General features: G+C 46.8%; 1 protein-coding gene across 4 annotated transcripts in view; it reads right to left on the reverse strand.

Annotated features, from left to right (window-relative positions):
• TRMT1 (tRNA methyltransferase 1) overlaps positions 1-18,105 on the reverse strand; it is a 68,489-nt gene that overhangs the window by 23,917 nt on the left and 26,467 nt on the right. For all 4 annotated transcript variants that reach the window (XR_014960501.1, XM_085600699.1, XM_085600698.1 and 1 more), the window contains exons 7-11: positions 16,237-16,349; positions 15,235-15,383; positions 14,691-14,774; positions 13,411-13,480; positions 13,006-13,140 (exon numbers count right to left, since the gene is read on the reverse strand). Coding sequence is in view for 3 of the 4 variants with exons in the window: in XM_085600699.1 (XP_085456825.1) it covers positions 13,006-13,140; positions 13,411-13,480; positions 14,691-14,774; positions 15,235-15,383; positions 16,237-16,349 (551 nt within the window). In the remaining variant the exon portion in view is untranslated. The remainder of the gene's footprint in view (positions 1-13,005; positions 13,141-13,410; positions 13,481-14,690; positions 14,775-15,234; positions 15,384-16,236; positions 16,350-18,105) is intronic.

Here is an 18,105-nt window from a genome sequence, read left to right on the forward strand (position 1 = left end):
CTGGCTCCACGTGTCTCGGTGCCTCCACGGGTCTCTTCTTTGCAGGGACTGTGGATCGGGCGGTGAGAGGTCTGGAGGTCCAGGTCTTGTCAGTCTCTGGGCTCGGGCTCCGGCGGGAGGCGGCGGCAAAGCAGACGGTGATTCGCTGGATGGTGCTTGCGTTAGCAAGGTGGTCACTCCCTGACCACAGGGGAGATTTTCTTCAGTCTTCTGTGCAGCAGAATGTCGAAGTTCCCGTCTTCTTCTTAGTTTCAAGTTGATTCCAGGATGTCTGAAGTCTTAGGACACAGCTCCTACCTTTAAGCGGATTCTAGGGGCCGGACTACCTGCTAGGTCCCTCCCTATGGGTGGGACCAGGAAGGGGGGTGGTTACACCCCCAATCCTTTGTCCAGCTCGCCCCAGGCCCGGGACTGGTGTGCCCCAGGACCGGTTTGAACTGGCATATGCACCGAGGCTCCTTGTGAGCCACAGGCATGTCTGGTTTCTTTCAAGCCCTACCTGACCAATACACAAAATCCTGTCTGGGGTGGTGCATGCACCTCCCCTGGCAGGAAACCCTTTGTCCACACCTCCCAAGCTGGAAGGACTCCCAGCAGCAGGAGGGCAGACTTGTGTCTGTGGTGGCAGCATCCATTTTGTGGAGCTGAGGCTATGTCTGATTTTACCCGGGTTTCAGGCACTGTACATGTCGTGTCCCTCTAGAAGGGTGGAATGCTAACCCCGTCGCCAGAATTGGCGAGGGGTTAGTATTCCAATTCGTATGACACCTTACTCGACATGTTTTGATAAAGCCAAACCACAGTTAGCATTTAACCGCGAGGTTCATAATGCACTTAAGAGTATATGGTATGACGATATCTGGAAACAGTAGAAGGAAGTTGTTCCGACCACTGCAGACAGGCTCAGCTCATGCCAGAGCACCATCTCACATGGAACCAAGCACTCTGCCTTCAGGATTGTTAAGGCCTGCCATAGGAGTGACTTATAGGTTACCAGGTGTCCCATTTAAGGTTAGGTATAGGTATACTACACCTAAGTAAGAGGTGATTACACCAACTTACCCCAGCTGAGTGATCAGCCAGTTGTGTCAGATTGTTAGGCCAAGCCTGGGGTGGCATAATACATGCTTCAGCCCCTGGCAGGCCTTGGGTACACCAATGCCCTGGGTACCTAGTGTACACTGGTACAGGGGCTGACAGGGTGATCCAACCAATTGGGTATGTACCTAGGGTACATGGAGTCCATTTTAAAGAGAGAACAGCCAGGCTGAGATCCTGAATAGCAGGATCTCAGGCCAACTAAGTCGAAAAACCAGCTAGACACTAGGCAAAAATTTGGGGGTAACCATAGTCAGATATCCACCTTCCTACACAACCCCCCCCCAAACGAAGGGAGATAAGGCTGACCTTGACCAGGTAAGCCTATATTGCCCAAGTGGCCATATAAGGAGGAACCAGCACTGGCATGGTTACCCCCTGTCTCATGGTCCACTAAGCAATCCCTCACCCTAAGGGTATCAGAGGGTCTCCACCATAGGGAATCTCTACCTTTGGCGTGTCTTGGCAAAGTAAAAGGCTGGTGTTGAGATGGAGTACTGAAGTGAGTGTCCTCAAAGTGAGGCCTCAGCTTCCTCCAATCATCCTTCACCATGGATGCCTTTCTTTCCTTAACTGAGTTGCACTGTGCTCTCAGGGTCAGCCTCTGGCTACCTAAAGCTGGAGGCTGGGTCCCTTTTGTGGGCTTACTGGAGGGACAGGTCAGGTTTGGGGCCCTAAGGTCCCAGGTTTGCCTGTGCCCAACAGAATCCCTCTGGGGGAGGTCCCTAACTACCTGTAAAGGAGATCCCTCAGGAATGTTTTTACCCATCACCTGACTAGGGCTACTAGCCAGGCAATCCTCATTCTTTTGATGGGGGGGTTCTTGTGGACAGGGGCCCTCTGGGGGTCCACTGGCCTCCCTGACCTCTGCAGTCCTGGGCTGACTGGGGCAGGGTAGAGAGAGGCAGGTTACCTGCACCAGACTGGGTCCCACCTTGGAAGGGGCCACTGACATCAGAGGCTCTGCCAGGCCAGGCCTGGCTACCTCTGGGGCAGTTCCTTCACAAGGGGTGAGGTCAGATCCCTGAGGAGGCTGACCTTTTCCTAATGTCTGGGGAGAGGGAGACTTTTCTTCCTCCCCACTACTCTCAGTTTGTGTGGAGTGATCCATTGTTTCAGGCTTCACTACACCTATGTCAGTCTGAGTATAGGCTGAGACCATTACAGCCTTGCCAACCTTTCCAGGGGGGCACTCAGTTTGTGTTTGAGCTGTGACTGTCACAGCTCTGCCAGTCTCTACAGGGAAGTCTGTCTGTGCCTGGGCTGTGGCTACCACTGCCCTTCCAACCTTTTCAGGGAGGAAATCTATTTGGACAGGGGTTGTGAATGGCACAACCCCCCTACCCTTTTGTGACAGGCCTACCATTTTAGAATGGGTGTCTTGTTCAACTCCAGCCCAGGCTGAGAGTTCTAAGTCATTCCCCAGTAAGCAGTCTACAGGCAAGGTTGGGGACACTGCTACCCTTTTAGGGCCAGTGACCCCTCCCCAGCTGAGACATACCTCTGCCATGGGATGACTGTTTTGTTTGCCATCAATGTTAGTCACCTGGTAGGAGAAACCAGGCAAAAGCTGCTCAGAGGGAACTAGCCAATGGGCCACCATTGTGATGCTAGCTCCAGTGTCTCTGTAGGCCTCAGCTTTTGTACCATTGATGTAGGGCTCCTGTCTGTACCTACCCAAGGTGTTGGGACAGGCAGTGAAGTTGGCAAACCCCATGCCACCATCACAGACAAGAGTGGTTGCTGTAGGGGAATTGGCTAAGCCAGGGTCCCCCTGTGTTCCCCAAGTAAACCCACCCAAATTTTTGGGGGCACTCCCACCACCTGGGGGATTACTGCTGACAGTAATAGGTGGTGTGACAGGAGTAATTGGAGGAACAGTTTTGTTTTTAGCCCTTGGGCAACCGCTGTCAGTTTTCCAATGCCCAGGAGTTTTACACTCATGGCAGTAGGGCTTTTTAGCTGTGGTAGAGGAGGGAGCTTGGGACCCACCACCCTGTGTGGAGTTTTGGGGCCCTGAGGAAGGTTTCTCTTTTTCTTTATCCCCACCCTTCTCTTGAGGCTTGGTGGTATCTTTCTTTTGGTCACCACCCTGGTTTTTAGGCCTGATCCTGGTCCTGACCCATTTATCTGCCCTCTTTCCCAATTCTTGGGGAGAGGTCAAATCTGAGTCTACCAGGTGTTGATGGAGAAGCTGGTTTTGACAATTACTTAAAATCTGCTCTCTCATCATCAAATTGTACAATCCTGTATAATCAGACACCTTACTTCCCAGCAACCAACCCTCCAAAGCCTTAGTGGCACATTCCACATATTCAGACCAGTCCTGAGTCTGTGTCTTCTGGGTGTCTCTGAACATTAACCTGTACTGTTCAGTGGTTAAGCCTAACCCATCAACTAGGACACTCTTCAGGACTCTGTAATTTCTGACATCCTCTTCTCTAACAGTGAGGAGTCTATCTCTGCCTCTCCCCTCAAAGGAGAGCCATAAGATTGCTGCCCACTGGTCTTCAGGAACCTGCTGCACTTTGCAGGCTCTCTCAAGAGCAGTCATCCATTTGTGGATGTCATCCCCACTTTTGTAGGGGGGCACAATCTTGGACAGGTTCCTATTGTCAAAGACCCTATCTTTGTCCCTAGGGACATTGCTGCCACCAGTGGGTATAGACCCACTCTCTCTAGGCTGCCTAGCCTTGTTCAGTTTTTCTTCCATCAGGGCTACTTCTAGCTCCTGCTTCCTGATCCTCAGCTGGGCTTCCTGCATTCTGGCCTCATGTTCCCTCCTCTGAGGGGTGGTCATCCTTTTCCTGGAGTGACCTTGAGAGCCTCTAGAGCCATGAGAAGCATTGGAGTCACCTGAGCGATTCCTTTGCCTCCCAAGCCCTGTGTTAAGTCCACTGGGGAGATCCAATGGGGTGAACCCATTGTCAGTCCCCAATAGCCTTAGTTTAGCTGGGCCAAGTATAATACTTGGCACTGGGCTAGTTCTCCCTTCATCCTCACTACTGTCAGTATCCTTTTCACTCTCATCCTCTGTGGTAGGCATCCCATCTAAGGGGTGACTATTGGGAAGGGGTACTTCAGTGGCATCTTCAGAAGGGGGGCCTCCTGTTCCTGTCCCTAAGGGGGCTAACTGGGAAGCTTTCTTGAGTGCTCTCTGATTCTCATCATTCTGTAAGAGCTCTCTGAGCTCAGCAGAGTTTGGGTTCTTGGGCTGTTTAAGGCCTCTAAGAGTCGCCAAATGCCTGAGCTCATTCTGATTAAGGGTAGCAAAGCTGGATGGTGCCCTCTGGGGGTCACTCTCAACAGAGATGGGTACAGTGGACCCCTCTGCCCCGGCCATTGCTCTTAAGTGTGGGTGGATGTGTTGCAATCTACCTACACTTGGGTTTACCTACTAAACCTATCTAGTAGTTGTAGTCAGGGTGTGCTACTCCCTTTGCTCTACAACAACTAAGTTCAGTAGAACTTATGTATATCTAATCTTGTTTTATATGTACCTACAGGTACCTATGTGATCTTTCAATTGGTAACCAAGAGATTACAATGGTAAAACACAGCAAGCTCAAATCCAACCGCTGCTCACCAATGTGAGAAGTTGGCCTGGTATATGATGCTCACTAGTTAAAGTGATCACCTTGTACCATGCCAAGCAACCCTTATGGTGTGGTTGTAAGTCAACCTTTTCGGACTAGCTGCCCTAGTGGTAGCGTAGGCTAAGCAGTCTTTGAGGCTAAACTCGTGAAGCGTGTTAAGCCAGCTGTTTTACCAAATGCAACCCCCTTTTATACCAATGAAAGGACACCACACAGATATATATTCAAAATATATATGTATTTATTTCTCAAAGTAACCCCTAGTCTCTTTATGAGCACAGGAGCACAAATCGTCAAACAAGATTATCACAGAATACACAGAAGTTGCACGTTATATGGATAGGCCCTGGTGGCCACTCAAACCATATACTAAAATAGTGGTATAAGTACCACGAACAGAAAAGGGAAAAGGCCTAAGGCCTCTAGAATCGCTGGGCCTACAAGGAGCTAACGTCAGTTAGTGACCAGGAGGTCCACGGGTGGCGTGTGCAGAGCAAATAGTCACACGCGTGCTCCCATAGGTTTCAATGGGTGCGTAAAAAGTACAAAGTTACTGCAAAGGAGATCTTCCGGATGGACTAGGAACTCAAGATTTGGAACACAGGCACTAGAGATGTAATACTACACTTGGGCACAGGTGTGCCAGCTTTACCTCACCCACAGGAAGCGGGTGCATAGGCCTCGAAGTGCGTCGGGTTGCTTCTATCTGTTCCGTGGAGCTTGAAGGCAAAGATGCTGCAGGCGGTCGGTCCGGGAGAGATGCAGTGGATCCAAGAGTGGATCGGAGATGTTGAAGACCTGTAAGCAGAGGGGACAGTGTTCACAGTCACTAGCCAGTGACCAGCGTGGCACCAGGTGGGTACCAGGCGATGTCGGGTGCAAACAGGTGATGAGGGGTAGCTTGTCTCCGCAGCCACGTGGTCCCTGAAGGTCGACGACGTCCAGGAGTCGGCTCACGAGCTGTCCCACGCAGGCTCTCGCTGTCGGCGGTGTCGGCGACTTGATCGAAGCAAACAAGCCTTGGCAAAAGCAATTGTAGGAGGATTCGGAAATCAGCTGTTGGTTCTGACCAGCAAGGTCAGAGGGATTGCTCCTTTGGAGGGGAGCAAGGGCCAGTCTGGAGCAACCAGACCAGCAGTGTATTTCGTAGAGTTCGTCGCCAAGATGGCCACTAGCCAGCGGGCCAGCAACCGGTTAGGCGCGTCGAGTGGCAAAATGCAGAAGGGCCCCACGCAGATCGTGGAGATGCTGAAGGGCTCACCTTTGGTGCAGATGCTGCTCGGGGGTTGGGCTTCTCAGATCCCAAAGCACAACTTGGAGGGAGCCTCGGTTGTTGCACTTGTCAGCTTGTCGTAGTCGTTCCAAGATGGCTGGCTCCACGTGTCTCGGTGCCTCCACGGGTCTCTTCTTTGCAGGGACTGTGGATCGGGCGGTGAGAGGTCTGGAGGTCCAGGTCTTGTCAGTCTCTGGGCTCGGGCTCCGGCGGGAGGCGGCGGCAAAGCAGACGGTGATTCGCTGGATGGTGCTTGCGTTAGCAAGGTGGTCACTCCCTGACCACAGGGGAGATTTTCTTCAGTCTTCTGTGCAGCAGAATGTCGAAGTTCCCGTCTTCTTCTTAGTTTCAAGTTGATTCCAGGATGTCTGAAGTCTTAGGACACAGCTCCTACCTTTAAGCGGATTCTAGGGGCCGGACTACCTGCTAGGTCCCTCCCTATGGGTGGGACCAGGAAGGGGGGTGGTTACACCCCCAATCCTTTGTCCAGCTCGCCCCAGGCCCGGGACTGGTGTGCCCCAGGACCGGTTTGAACTGGCATATGCACCGAGGCTCCTTGTGAGCCACAGGCATGTCTGGTTTCTTTCAAGCCCTACCTGACCAATACACAAAATCCTGTCTGGGGTGGTGCATGCACCTCCCCTGGCAGGAAACCCTTTGTCCACACCTCCCAAGCTGGAAGGACTCCCAGCAGCAGGAGGGCAGACTTGTGTCTGTGGTGGCAGCATCCATTTTGTGGAGCTGAGGCTATGTCTGATTTTACCCGGGTTTCAGGCACTGTACATGTCGTGTCCCTCTAGAAGGGTGGAATGCTAACCCCGTCGCCAGAATTGGCGAGGGGTTAGTATTCCAATTCGTATGACACCTTACTCGACATGTTTTGATAAAGCCAAACCACAGTTAGCATTTAACCGCGAGGTTCATAATGCACTTAAGAGTATATGGTATGACGATATCTGGAAACAGTAGAAGGAAGTTGTTCCGACCACTGCAGACAGGCTCAGCTCATGCCAGAGCACCATCTCACATGGAACCAAGCACTCTGCCTTCAGGATTGTTAAGGCCTGCCATAGGAGTGACTTATAGGTTACCAGGTGTCCCATTTAAGGTTAGGTATAGGTATACTACACCTAAGTAAGAGGTGATTACACCAACTTACCCCAGCTGAGTGATCAGCCAGTTGTGTCAGATTGTTAGGCCAAGCCTGGGGTGGCATAATACATGCTTCAGCCCCTGGCAGGCCTTGGGTACACCAATGCCCTGGGTACCTAGTGTACACTGGTACAGGGGCTGACAGGGTGATCCAACCAATTGGGTATGTACCTAGGGTACATGGAGTCCATTTTAAAGAGAGAACAGCCAGGCTGAGATCCTGAATAGCAGGATCTCAGGCCAACTAAGTCGAAAAACCAGCTAGACACTAGGCAAAAATTTGGGGGTAACCATAGTCAGATATCCACCTTCCTACACTCACCATGCCACCCCAGTTTAGACCTGGCCAAATGCAGATCAGCCTTGACCCTGTGCCTCGTGGGAACAGTCCAGCCCGAACTGCTAAGCCAGGTCCTCCCTGGACCGGATACAAGCATCCTAGGACCGGTTTCGGGTTTTCACTCTCGCCCCCCCCCCTACATAAATCAACACCTTCCCTCCCCAGATGCATGGTCGGTAGGCTAAGCAATACACAACGTCATTATGCAAAAGCAATGCCCCTTTAATTGGCAACCAAAGGTACAATTTTTTCAAAGATTATGAACAATCAAAGGCTGTTGTATCCTGTTTTCAACTTGTGGTTTTTAAGCATGCTGTAATGGTCCCAATTTAGGAGTAATGAAATTATGGTCATGTTTGCAACACAAAACATCTTTTTATAACTGTTAAAAATATAAATATACATTAAAGTACCATTCTAACAGCTTTGGGGCAATTTGATAATACTATTACGAAATACAACAATCTGGAACCTAACATCGAAAAAAAAGGACAAACTTAGTAGTAACAAGGGCGTTTGGGAAGGGTGTAGGAAAGGACATGCACCCACCTACAAAAGAGTAGTCCATATTCTAGTCACAAATTGCACCTCTATTGTCACTAGAGACAAAAAGGCACCTAAGACAGTACCATTACTTCAGCTCAGTGCTGGAGTAAATTCAGCACCACGCATGGCCAAGTACTGGTACTGCAACAACCTCACATAGAAACTAACATGATGTAGGGCTGAAATTTAAACCCCATAGGAAACAATGTTAAATTAAATTAGTTAAAAAATACGAATGATTCCAATTTTAAAAAAATATATCTAAAAATGAAACCTTTAATTATAAAATATTTAACAAATTTTTTGAATTTATAAAATAATGTGATCTTAATTTTTACTGAAATATAATTAAACTAAGTTTTATGTCGGAATAATTTTTTTTAAATTTAAACCTTTTTATTTACTATTGAATTAAAGATTTATCTTAGTAAAAACGTTTTGCTAAACTATTGTGCAACTTTAGATACCCTTTCTCCGATTCATCATTTAGTTAAACATGTTGGATGCTTGCCAAGATTTAAAAAAAATTGACAAAGAATCAGTCCGCGGGTTCCAGGATTGTATTATGAGAAGCTTTCAAGACAGTGCTTAGAGACAGAGCCCAGAATTTGGTTGCCCAAAAAATGAGGAGGAAAAGGGCTGAACTAGAGGTATTGGAGGTTAAGATTTTACAGCTTGACCGGTCAACGAGTTCACTTACAGATCCCCTAACTATAAGGCAGAAAGTGGCATACCAGAAAGTAGACAGATGTGGCACAAAAGAAGGCCAATCATCAAATCATGGCATCCCTACCCACACTAAAAAACGGGCAATAAGGCAGGCAAATTACGTTAGCGTGGCTAGGTTGCCAGGAACCGAATGCCTGATGGGGGCAGGCAATAGTAAACAAAGTCAGGGGACCACCTTCAAACTGACACCTTGATTGTGGCAGAATTTGCGCTGTATTTTAAACAGGTTTAAGCTTCTAGACAGCTTCATGGCCCACAGGCTATTGCTTTGTATTTGACCCAGATCACTGTACCAGTTCTGGAAGCAGAGGACTGCGAGTCCCTGGAGGCAGAACTCTTGAGTGTTCGAGGTTAAAGACACCATTACCGAACAGCAGACGGGGATAGCACCAGGTCCCAAAGGCATCCCAGCGTAGTTTTATGCAAACTTGATAGGAGTGCATCTTTTGAACCTTTTTCGAGAGGGGAAAGAGAAGGGACAGCTACCACTGGACTTCCGGACATCAATAATAGTGGTCCTTCCCAAAGAGGGTAAACCCCAAAACAGGTGCAAATCATACCACCTTATCTCCCTATTAAACACAGAGACTAAAATACTGACCACTATTTTAGTGACACGCCTCCTTCAGGTCATTATCCCATTAATACATAGTGACCAATCGGGATTCATGCCCGGTAGATCGGCTTGTCACAATTTGCGATGTACACACACATCTGGATGACAACGGTACAGGCCTGACAGTCTCCCTATGAATTCTTATTATTAGATGCTGAGAAAGCCTTTGACGCTGTCCACTGGCCCTTCCTGGAGCAGACGCTCAGGATGTTCTGCTTTGGTCCACAATTTAGGAGCTGGGTGTTGCAGTTATACAAAAACCCAGTGGCCTCAGTTGGGGTGAATGGGAAAATGTCAGACTAATTCCCTATAGAGAGAGGGACCAGACAGGACGCCCCCTCTCCCAGTTATTTTTTGCCCCTACACTGGAATCTCTGGCTTGCGTAGTTACACAGCACCCAAATATACACAGGTTCCGTATTTCGCCCAATGATACAGCAGAGGAAAAATGGTGTCTTTATGCAGATGAAATACTCCTATATGTGATAGAACCTGATAATATCAGGTTCTATCACCTATAGGAGGTTTTCGAGGTAGTGGGAGACTTATGTGGCTTACTCAGGCTATAGCATCAACTGGAGCAAATGGCACAGGTACACGTACCAATCCAGCCTCTCCCGCAGCATCTCTGACTCGCCACCGAGAGTTTTCTTTATTTAGGAATTTTCATGACCACTCGCAGGGAGCTCTGCGCCCAACGCAATATTGGAAGAGTGGTTACAAACTTCCAGACAGATGTGGCAGGCGGAGGGGGCTCGCCGTTACACTGATGGGGCGTGCAGCATTGTTTAAAACAATCACCATGCCAAAATTTTTGTTTGCGCTTCAAAACACTCACTATCCGGTAGCACAGTCAGTGTTCACTAGGGTCAACGGAGGGTTATGAACACTATTATGGGATGGTGGCCACACCCTGATATTTAGGGTTACTATTGGGCAGCCCATTTAATTAGTATCAATGATAGTCTTTACTTCCCACAGGACCACCCGATGTTTCAACTGGAACGTGAAGGGCTGGAGAAATGAACACACCTACACTATTTATACGGGGCAGTGGTGCACACACTCTAGCGCCTGCAACACAAGGTTCCATGCAGGCATGGCACAAGGCTATGAAAACTCTGGGATGGGCTCATAAGCTCATCCGGGAGACGCATCTCTGGAGGGGTAGATGGTTACGGGAGGTCTCTGGCCTACACAGCTTTGAGGCCTGGGACAGAAAAGGAATCCACAAACTAGGAGACATACTCAAGAAAGGGACGCTTATGTAATTCCCTTAGATGCAGCGGGAGTACCAATTGGAGCATACCCAATTTTTAAAAAATGCCCAATTACGACATGCATGGGAGATGGAGGGTTTGGATGAGGAGGACATCCCAGAATATGTCCCCCCTTAGAGGGGCGCATCCTGATGGAGGCACTTGGTAGAGGTGTGGTGTCGCAGACATACAGGACCTAAACAACAACATACCTGACTCACTGGGGCACTTGAGGGAGAGATGGACACGGGATCTGGGTGTAATAGAGGACTTCGATTGGGAGGCAGCCTTGCTGCACCCACAGGTGGTGGCAATCAAGGCAAGTCTGTGTCTTATTTAGTTCAAGGTTTTAGACAAGGTCTACTATGATCGCCAAAAACTGCATACCATGGGCAAGGCTCCCACTCACACGTGTCTGAGATGGACAGGGGAAATAGGTTCCTTTATGCATACGATATGGGATGCCCTCCCAAACAGAAATACTGGAAAGAGATCACTAGGGATTACTAATGATGTAGATCTTTCTCAAGTCGAACTCCTGTTAAGCGCATTAGGCCTTGTGGTGACCAAAAGAGATATTGCACGGTACCAGGGTGTCCCGGAAACTCCCTCTCTGCAGAAGTGGAATGGACCGCTACATGGCAGCCAAGGTGCTGAGATATCGCAGTAGGAGTTGCCCCTGTAGCAAAAAAGAACCAACAGCTGACCAAGGTCAAGCACTTAACGTTTCATAAGTTGATAATGTAAGCATTAGGGTGCAACAACTTCCAGTATCCGCTGTTTAAAGATACTTGTCACAAGGGACCATAGAGAAAGAAAGAAGGGAAGGTGCACTCGGTCATAGAACCTTATATAAGCAACAACAATATTCGGGGATACGTTTTCATCCTTTATTCGTAATCTTCAATAAGAAAATAGGCACACAGCCAACGCGTTTCGTTCCCTCAAGCCTTGGGAACTTCGTCAGGGCTTCCAACGGATATAAGGTAAAGTCAATAGGACCCAAAGACAAGTAATGCCACCAGAGTAGGAAATGAAAATCTTAAAAGGTAGGTCAAGAAACACCAATATCAACGGATTCTTGAGGAATGATTGCGTGAAATTGTATTCCCACCAATAACGTATCGCTTCAAAGTAGCGGCCTTAATAAGGCTTTACACAAATCTCATGCGATATCCGAGACGTTCTTTCTCGACGAGGCGCAGTATAATAGCTGGTAACCTCAAGTTTAGCAAAAAAAAAAAAAGGGAGTTGCCCCCGTAAATTCCTTAAGATCTGGGGATGGTGCACAGCATATTATGGATCAGACCCAGTGAGTGATAGCGCTGCAATATCTGCACTTCAAGGAGGTGGTGAGACCCAGGTGGATTAGGAATGGGCGGGCTGGTTATTCACATTTGCATCAGATATGCTTTCATATGGCAGCAGTGTATGTTTTAATGTCTGGAGAACTGTTCAGTTCGATACACAATCGCTCTAGCATATCTCTGATGCATATTAGCAGTACAGTGCGCTTGTTGGCAAAAATGTCAAATGTTTCTTTTTTGAGGTTTCATCCATGAATTTTTATTTTTTTTATTTTAAAAACACATTGGCGAATCAGTGTGAAACCATAATAGGCAACAGGAAAATAAACCAAAAGCCCAGTTCTGACAGAAAGTCGCAAAAATGACCCGGCATGTATAGGTCTTGCATCAGAGCAGCTATATGACTTTCAGGAGTTCGCAAGAAGTTACAAAAGTAGGCTTTCAACTATACTCATCTCAAACTTTTGTGAATTTTATTACAGTATGAGCAAATATACATATACACATTGTTGCTCAAATTTTTTTTTATCAGTAGTAAATATTTCAATTTTTTCCAGTGAGTAAAGAGATTAGACGATTAGAAAATGAGTTAGGGGATTCCCGTGAACATTTGAGGGGGCACACAAACTGACAGAGCATGCCAATCTTGGGACTACTACTCCCTGCCAACTTCCACCCTCTCTATACGTAGATTGGCAGGAAGGTGGCAAAATCGGAGCCTGCCTAGAATGGAAACTATGCTATGCTAGTATAGCATAATCAGAGAGACTATTATCAGAGCTCTGATATAACGAGAACACTGCCATAATTCGTCACTAAACTGCATGGCAAAAACAGAGACAAGCGGATTTCTTTTTTTTTTACAGGGCAGGTAGAAGTCTAAAGCATCACCTTTCAACCAGTGGATCTTTTATAAAAATTCCCTACCTGTGCATGTACATACACACCTTTTAAAATGATAATTACTCCCAACTTTGAAAAGCAGGAAGTCAAACTCTTATCAGAAGCTTATTGCCAAACCAATGGCTGAGAAGATTTTCCTTTCCCATCCCCGGTGCTGCTGTGTGCCTGGGGTGCAGTGGCCCTTACCTCCATAACCATGCTCAGCATGCCCTGCATTCGCCCCGCAGTTTTGAATCGTTTTGGGTTCCTTCCGATAGCTGTTAGCACCTTCTCGACAAAGTCTGGACTGTGAATGGATTCGGCCCAGATGGGCCCGCCCAACTGGAGAAGGAAAAAATAGGAGGAGAAAGTTCTGAATCCCTTCAGTCAGTATCCTGGCCTGCCCCAGAAATTGTACTATTTTTGTATTTCAATGCTTCTTATTTTAATGAAAGGGTCAGCATGCGTTATCTCGGATTTAACACTACAAAATAGTTCAAAAGACATGTTGGTGCAGAGCAGTGGTTTCACTGCAGAAATACATATACATTCAAAGGAGACGCCACTGAACTGCTAGGATGCTCACGTTGGATGGGAACAAAATGGTTTTACCTGGTGCTTCTGCTGGCAATGTTCACAGCTCATTCCAACGGGTGGTCCTGATCCCGCTGAATATTTGAAGCTTTCATGGAAGGAAGAAAAAAAAAGATTAAACCACAAGCAAAAGCTCAGTGTTTGTGTCTAGTGACTCGGTCTCTGAATCTGCTTGACCCTAAACAGATTAAATAAAATAATGTAAATGAACATGCTGTGTATGTCTTTGAAAGGTTTGGCTTTCAAGACCAGTAGTTGCTGTCTTGCTGGAACAGGTACTTTAGCATTTGAATTGTTCAGTAGCATTCAAAGTGAGCACCACCAAACAAGCTTATATTAGTCTGAAGAGTTTACATGAAAACACTATGAACTATCAGGAGATTAACATCGTTGAAAAGTGCCCATTATTTGACTGCTAAATGAAGACTGAAAAACTACATGAAAAAAAGATCAGGTGCGTCCATTATAATGGTCCAATTGGGGTATTGGTGGGTTCCAAAACCTGTACTGTAGGCTAGGAAAGATTACGTCCCTTTTCAATACTTTACCTCTCTGCCCAATGACAAGGATACAAATGATAATGCACAGGGTTTGTGAACTGGACAGCTAACAGATAGGAAAGCAAAACTCACTCTGAACAGCCACAGCTGGGCAACGGCTACCTAAACCAGAGGTTTTCAGGTGAGAGGATCTACCTCAGTGCCAAAGAGGGCAGAGAAATCAAACAACCCTGCAGTTCTGAGTTAAAGGGTGTTTCTGGAACCAGTTTATCCCCAAAACGTTCTGAATCAACACAGGAAGTGTCCTAAATAGTACATTTGTGCATAGGAGAGTAGGCTGAGTAGATGAGATCTTGCGTGCATGTCTGCAAAACAATGCTTTATGTATCCTTGCAAAGGAATGATTGAAGTGTTATTAAAAACTACATAAAATATTCTCCTTAATCTAAAACCCACTTAACTCTGCAGCTGTTTGTTGAGGCAATTTACTAATAACTAAGATACACTGTGTGTATTCAGTCACATTACCAGAGAATCCTGTGAGGAAATGTGGATATTTGTAGCTTCTGCAATTTCCTTAAAGTTCAGTGTGGAAACCTTGTTGTAGGATCGATAGGAATGTATTTTTGCTAAACAATGACGAGAAACAAATTGCAGGCACAAATTCTCCTCTCGAGTGTGGGTGGGAAGTGTAAGCGACAATGCATGCAGGGTCCACCCCATTCCCCTCCCATAAGAAAACCCCCACCACCCAGTCCCCAGCAACACACTGGGCATAGCCCCTTCAGGTTCACTTACTTGCTTCCATGGCTGGTCATCTTGCCCATTCTTTGTAGGTGGAAGGTGCCACAGCCGGCGCAATTGTACACCAGGGCTTGTTTACTATAAAAGAGAAAGCAGTGAGGGGACACTGGCATCAAGGAGAGGAAGGTGTGTGAATAGAGGTGATTGACAGATATATGTACTGCAGACAAAGAAATATGAAGGCAGGAGAAGGAGGACTGCACATCTTAGCACCTCTGTCTAAGCTGTAAAGTACCTGTTTCTAGACACCAAACAGGAAAACAGATCACAGGGGATCCACAGGTGTGGCCAGGGTTTACATGGAGTGAACAAACAGAGGCTGAAATCTATAGTAAACCAATAGGGTCGGGGAGAGAGATGGAAATAGCATGGGTGACGTGAGAAGAGGCTGGAGTTCTCATGGCCCAATGGGGAGTATCTGGAGCAGCTTTTCTACAATTGAGAAGGCTTGGTAGCAGGAGACTCCAATCAGACTTCATCTTGCAACTGCACCCCCAGGAATAGAAATGAACACCCTCCCTCATGTTGTGCTCCTTACCTGGCAGAGGACTTGACCTTAGCCTGTCCAGTGAAGACCCTCACAAACACCCGAATGTAGAAGTCAGCACTAATAGATAGCAAAGGGACAATGTAACGCTGGTAGCAGTTGGCACGGAGGTCCAAACTGTGAAGAATTATCCTGAGGGCCTGGTGGACCAAGAAAAGCAGACGTTAAGCATGTGCTGGGGCAGAAGCCTATAGCAGAGCAAAAGACGACTGAGACCTCAGAGGCCAACCACATGTTACAGGATATCAACTGTGCGGATGCACAGGGCCTGATGGGACCAAAAAAAAAAGGAAGGCTGGAGACCTGCCAGGTAGGAGCCTATAGGACAGCAGCTCTCCAGTGGTCTCATCAGCTAAAAACATGTTACAGGACACCATATAAACCAGCACATTACCAACACAACCAGCTGAGACTAGTAGACCTAGCTGGAGATCTCCTCATCGACTTATTTATTACAGGTGGGAATTTGGGCCAAATTGCTTATTCATCCACTCTGAGATCTGTTTTAAACCCAGATGGTCACAAGTGTGAATTCCAATAGGAACATATCAGTGATTCCTCCTTCCGCAATGCAGAAGTAGATAGGCTTGCAGAATAGCAATGTCAGTTGCCAGAGTTAAGAAACAATTTTGTGGCACTTACGAAATAGAAGTGAATTATAAAAAACAAACACCATACCGTGGTAGTTCACATTCTGATACATTTTCAGGCAAATTCAGCTTTTGACTCCCTTAACACTCACTACACAAAAACAAACCCTCCACTTCTTGGAGTCAATATGGGTGCCTCTGGAAGGGTTTGACTAAAGTGCAGGTTTTATTGGTTGGAGCCAGGTAAATAAAACTTCATCTGTGTCAGAAACCAGGGATGACATGTGAGGAGAGAGTATATACCAGATTAGGCCCCAATTTGATTCCAGGGACCCCAGGTGGCACCTTTGTGTTTACAAATGTGCAGCATAAAACCATAAGACCATAAGCTACCAACACTCACCATTTCATGGCAGAATTTGGCCTTGATTGACATGGCACCATACTTGCTGTAACACGTCTCGCCACTGTTGCCAGCCATAACTGCCATATCAGTGCAAGTGACACACAATAAACCTGAAACACACAGAATATCAAAAGGTTGGCATACCAAGAACTTAAAGACATGCAGTGATTAATTTGAGCTGGTGGTTCCCGGTGCTTGGCACCGGCACCTGTGACTTTCTGCCACAAGGTGTCACTGTTGTCGAATACAGAAAAGAGTACGATAACAGTTATTTATTAATTTAATATACATTCAAAATGACTAATACCTGCCGCCCAAGCCACTCTTATAAATTTGGGAGCCTGGAATAGTCTGAATTGTCACATTTGTAAGTGTGTGATAGTTAGTAGTTGTGTTGGTACTTTCATTGGGGGAGCTAGTAGGGACAATGGGTGGTGCAAGCTTCAGTGGCCTCCTGACAAGGTCCTGTCATTTATTTATTTGACCAATTTAGCACTGAAGTCATGGGCAAAGAAATTATGAGGGTTACACGCAACGCTGCAAATAGAATCGCCAGTCATACCAACGGCAAAGTGCTCATTCCATTTTAGAATTACTGCCTAATTTTTCAATATTCAGAGCGATTGAGACACTTTAAAAATAGATTTCACTTTAAGAAGTCTTTCCGAGGAAACTAAGCAGAATGGGGCATGACAGGTACACCCCCACCCCTCTTTTTAGTTGCAATGAACAAAGAGGATCCAGAAGGGACAATCAATGTACTCCACAGTGCACTTTAAAGCAGGTGCGCCAGGCGCAAACATGGAAAGTGCACTCTAATGCATTGAATGCGCTGACCCAGGTCAGCCGCAAACGCATGCTGTCCTGGGGCAGCGCATTCAAGTGAAAAAAGGAGCAGCTTTGAAGCAGCCACTCTGTGTTTTTTTGTGCAGGCGGCAACCCACCTGCACTTTTAAGAGGGGAGAGAGATCCCCTTGCAGGCGGGTGCAGTGACTGACTAAACCTGCCTATAGGGGATATTGAGGAGGGGGTCCTTAGGATACCCTATCCCCCTCCAGAGAGCTGCCATCAGGGGGCGTATAGATAGTAAGCATCCAGACAGCTTCTTTGCCTCTGCACCCACGTCTATAATACGGTACGGGCCAAGCGGCAAAGAGATTCCCTCATTTGCATGGGGTCACGCCCCCATGCAAATGAGGAAACACCTTTTGGTGATAGCGCTGGCACTATATGTGAGCAAGTGTCTGCGGCACTTTCTGTAATACCAAAGTGCACTGTGGGCATGCAATGTGGGCGCAAACACCGTTGCGCCCCAGGGGCACTTGAAGAATACGGCCCCAGGTAAACAATGGGAAAAGCCTTTGAGAAACTGAAACCAGTTCATAAGGTATCCTGCCTATTAGTCCCATTTTGCGATGTATTTTTCTTTTAAATTGGTCATCTAAATACGGATTATAATTAAGTTTGAATTCTTAGGTTAGTTGCCCTGTCCTCGAAGGAAATATAAATAAGGATATGCACATGTTAACTTCACTAAAAGGGTGGTGGCATTTTCACTGAAAGTTCGAACAAATGATGGACTCTAGGTGGAAATTTCTAAATTAAAGGGAGAAATATAAAACCTTAAAAATAAAAGGAAAAAAACAAAATGTTGGACTTTATTGTAGTCTGTGTATTTGACAATTAGTTTGAAAGACAAAAGTTAAACGGTCTCTCATTTTATCAAAATCTTGCTGAAACGTACCCATGCCCTAAATCCCAGGCCTAATCCAATGTTGCCCCATTCACTTACCATAACACTGTCTCTTACCCTGCTTTCCATCGTCTCTATTTTTAATCTTATTACTGATCCTAACCAAGACCATC

Source organism: Triturus cristatus, chromosome 4_2 (genome assembly GCF_964204655.1).
Source record: "Triturus cristatus chromosome 4_2, aTriCri1.1, whole genome shotgun sequence".
Classification (NCBI taxonomy): Eukaryota; Metazoa; Chordata; class Amphibia; order Caudata; family Salamandridae; genus Triturus; species Triturus cristatus.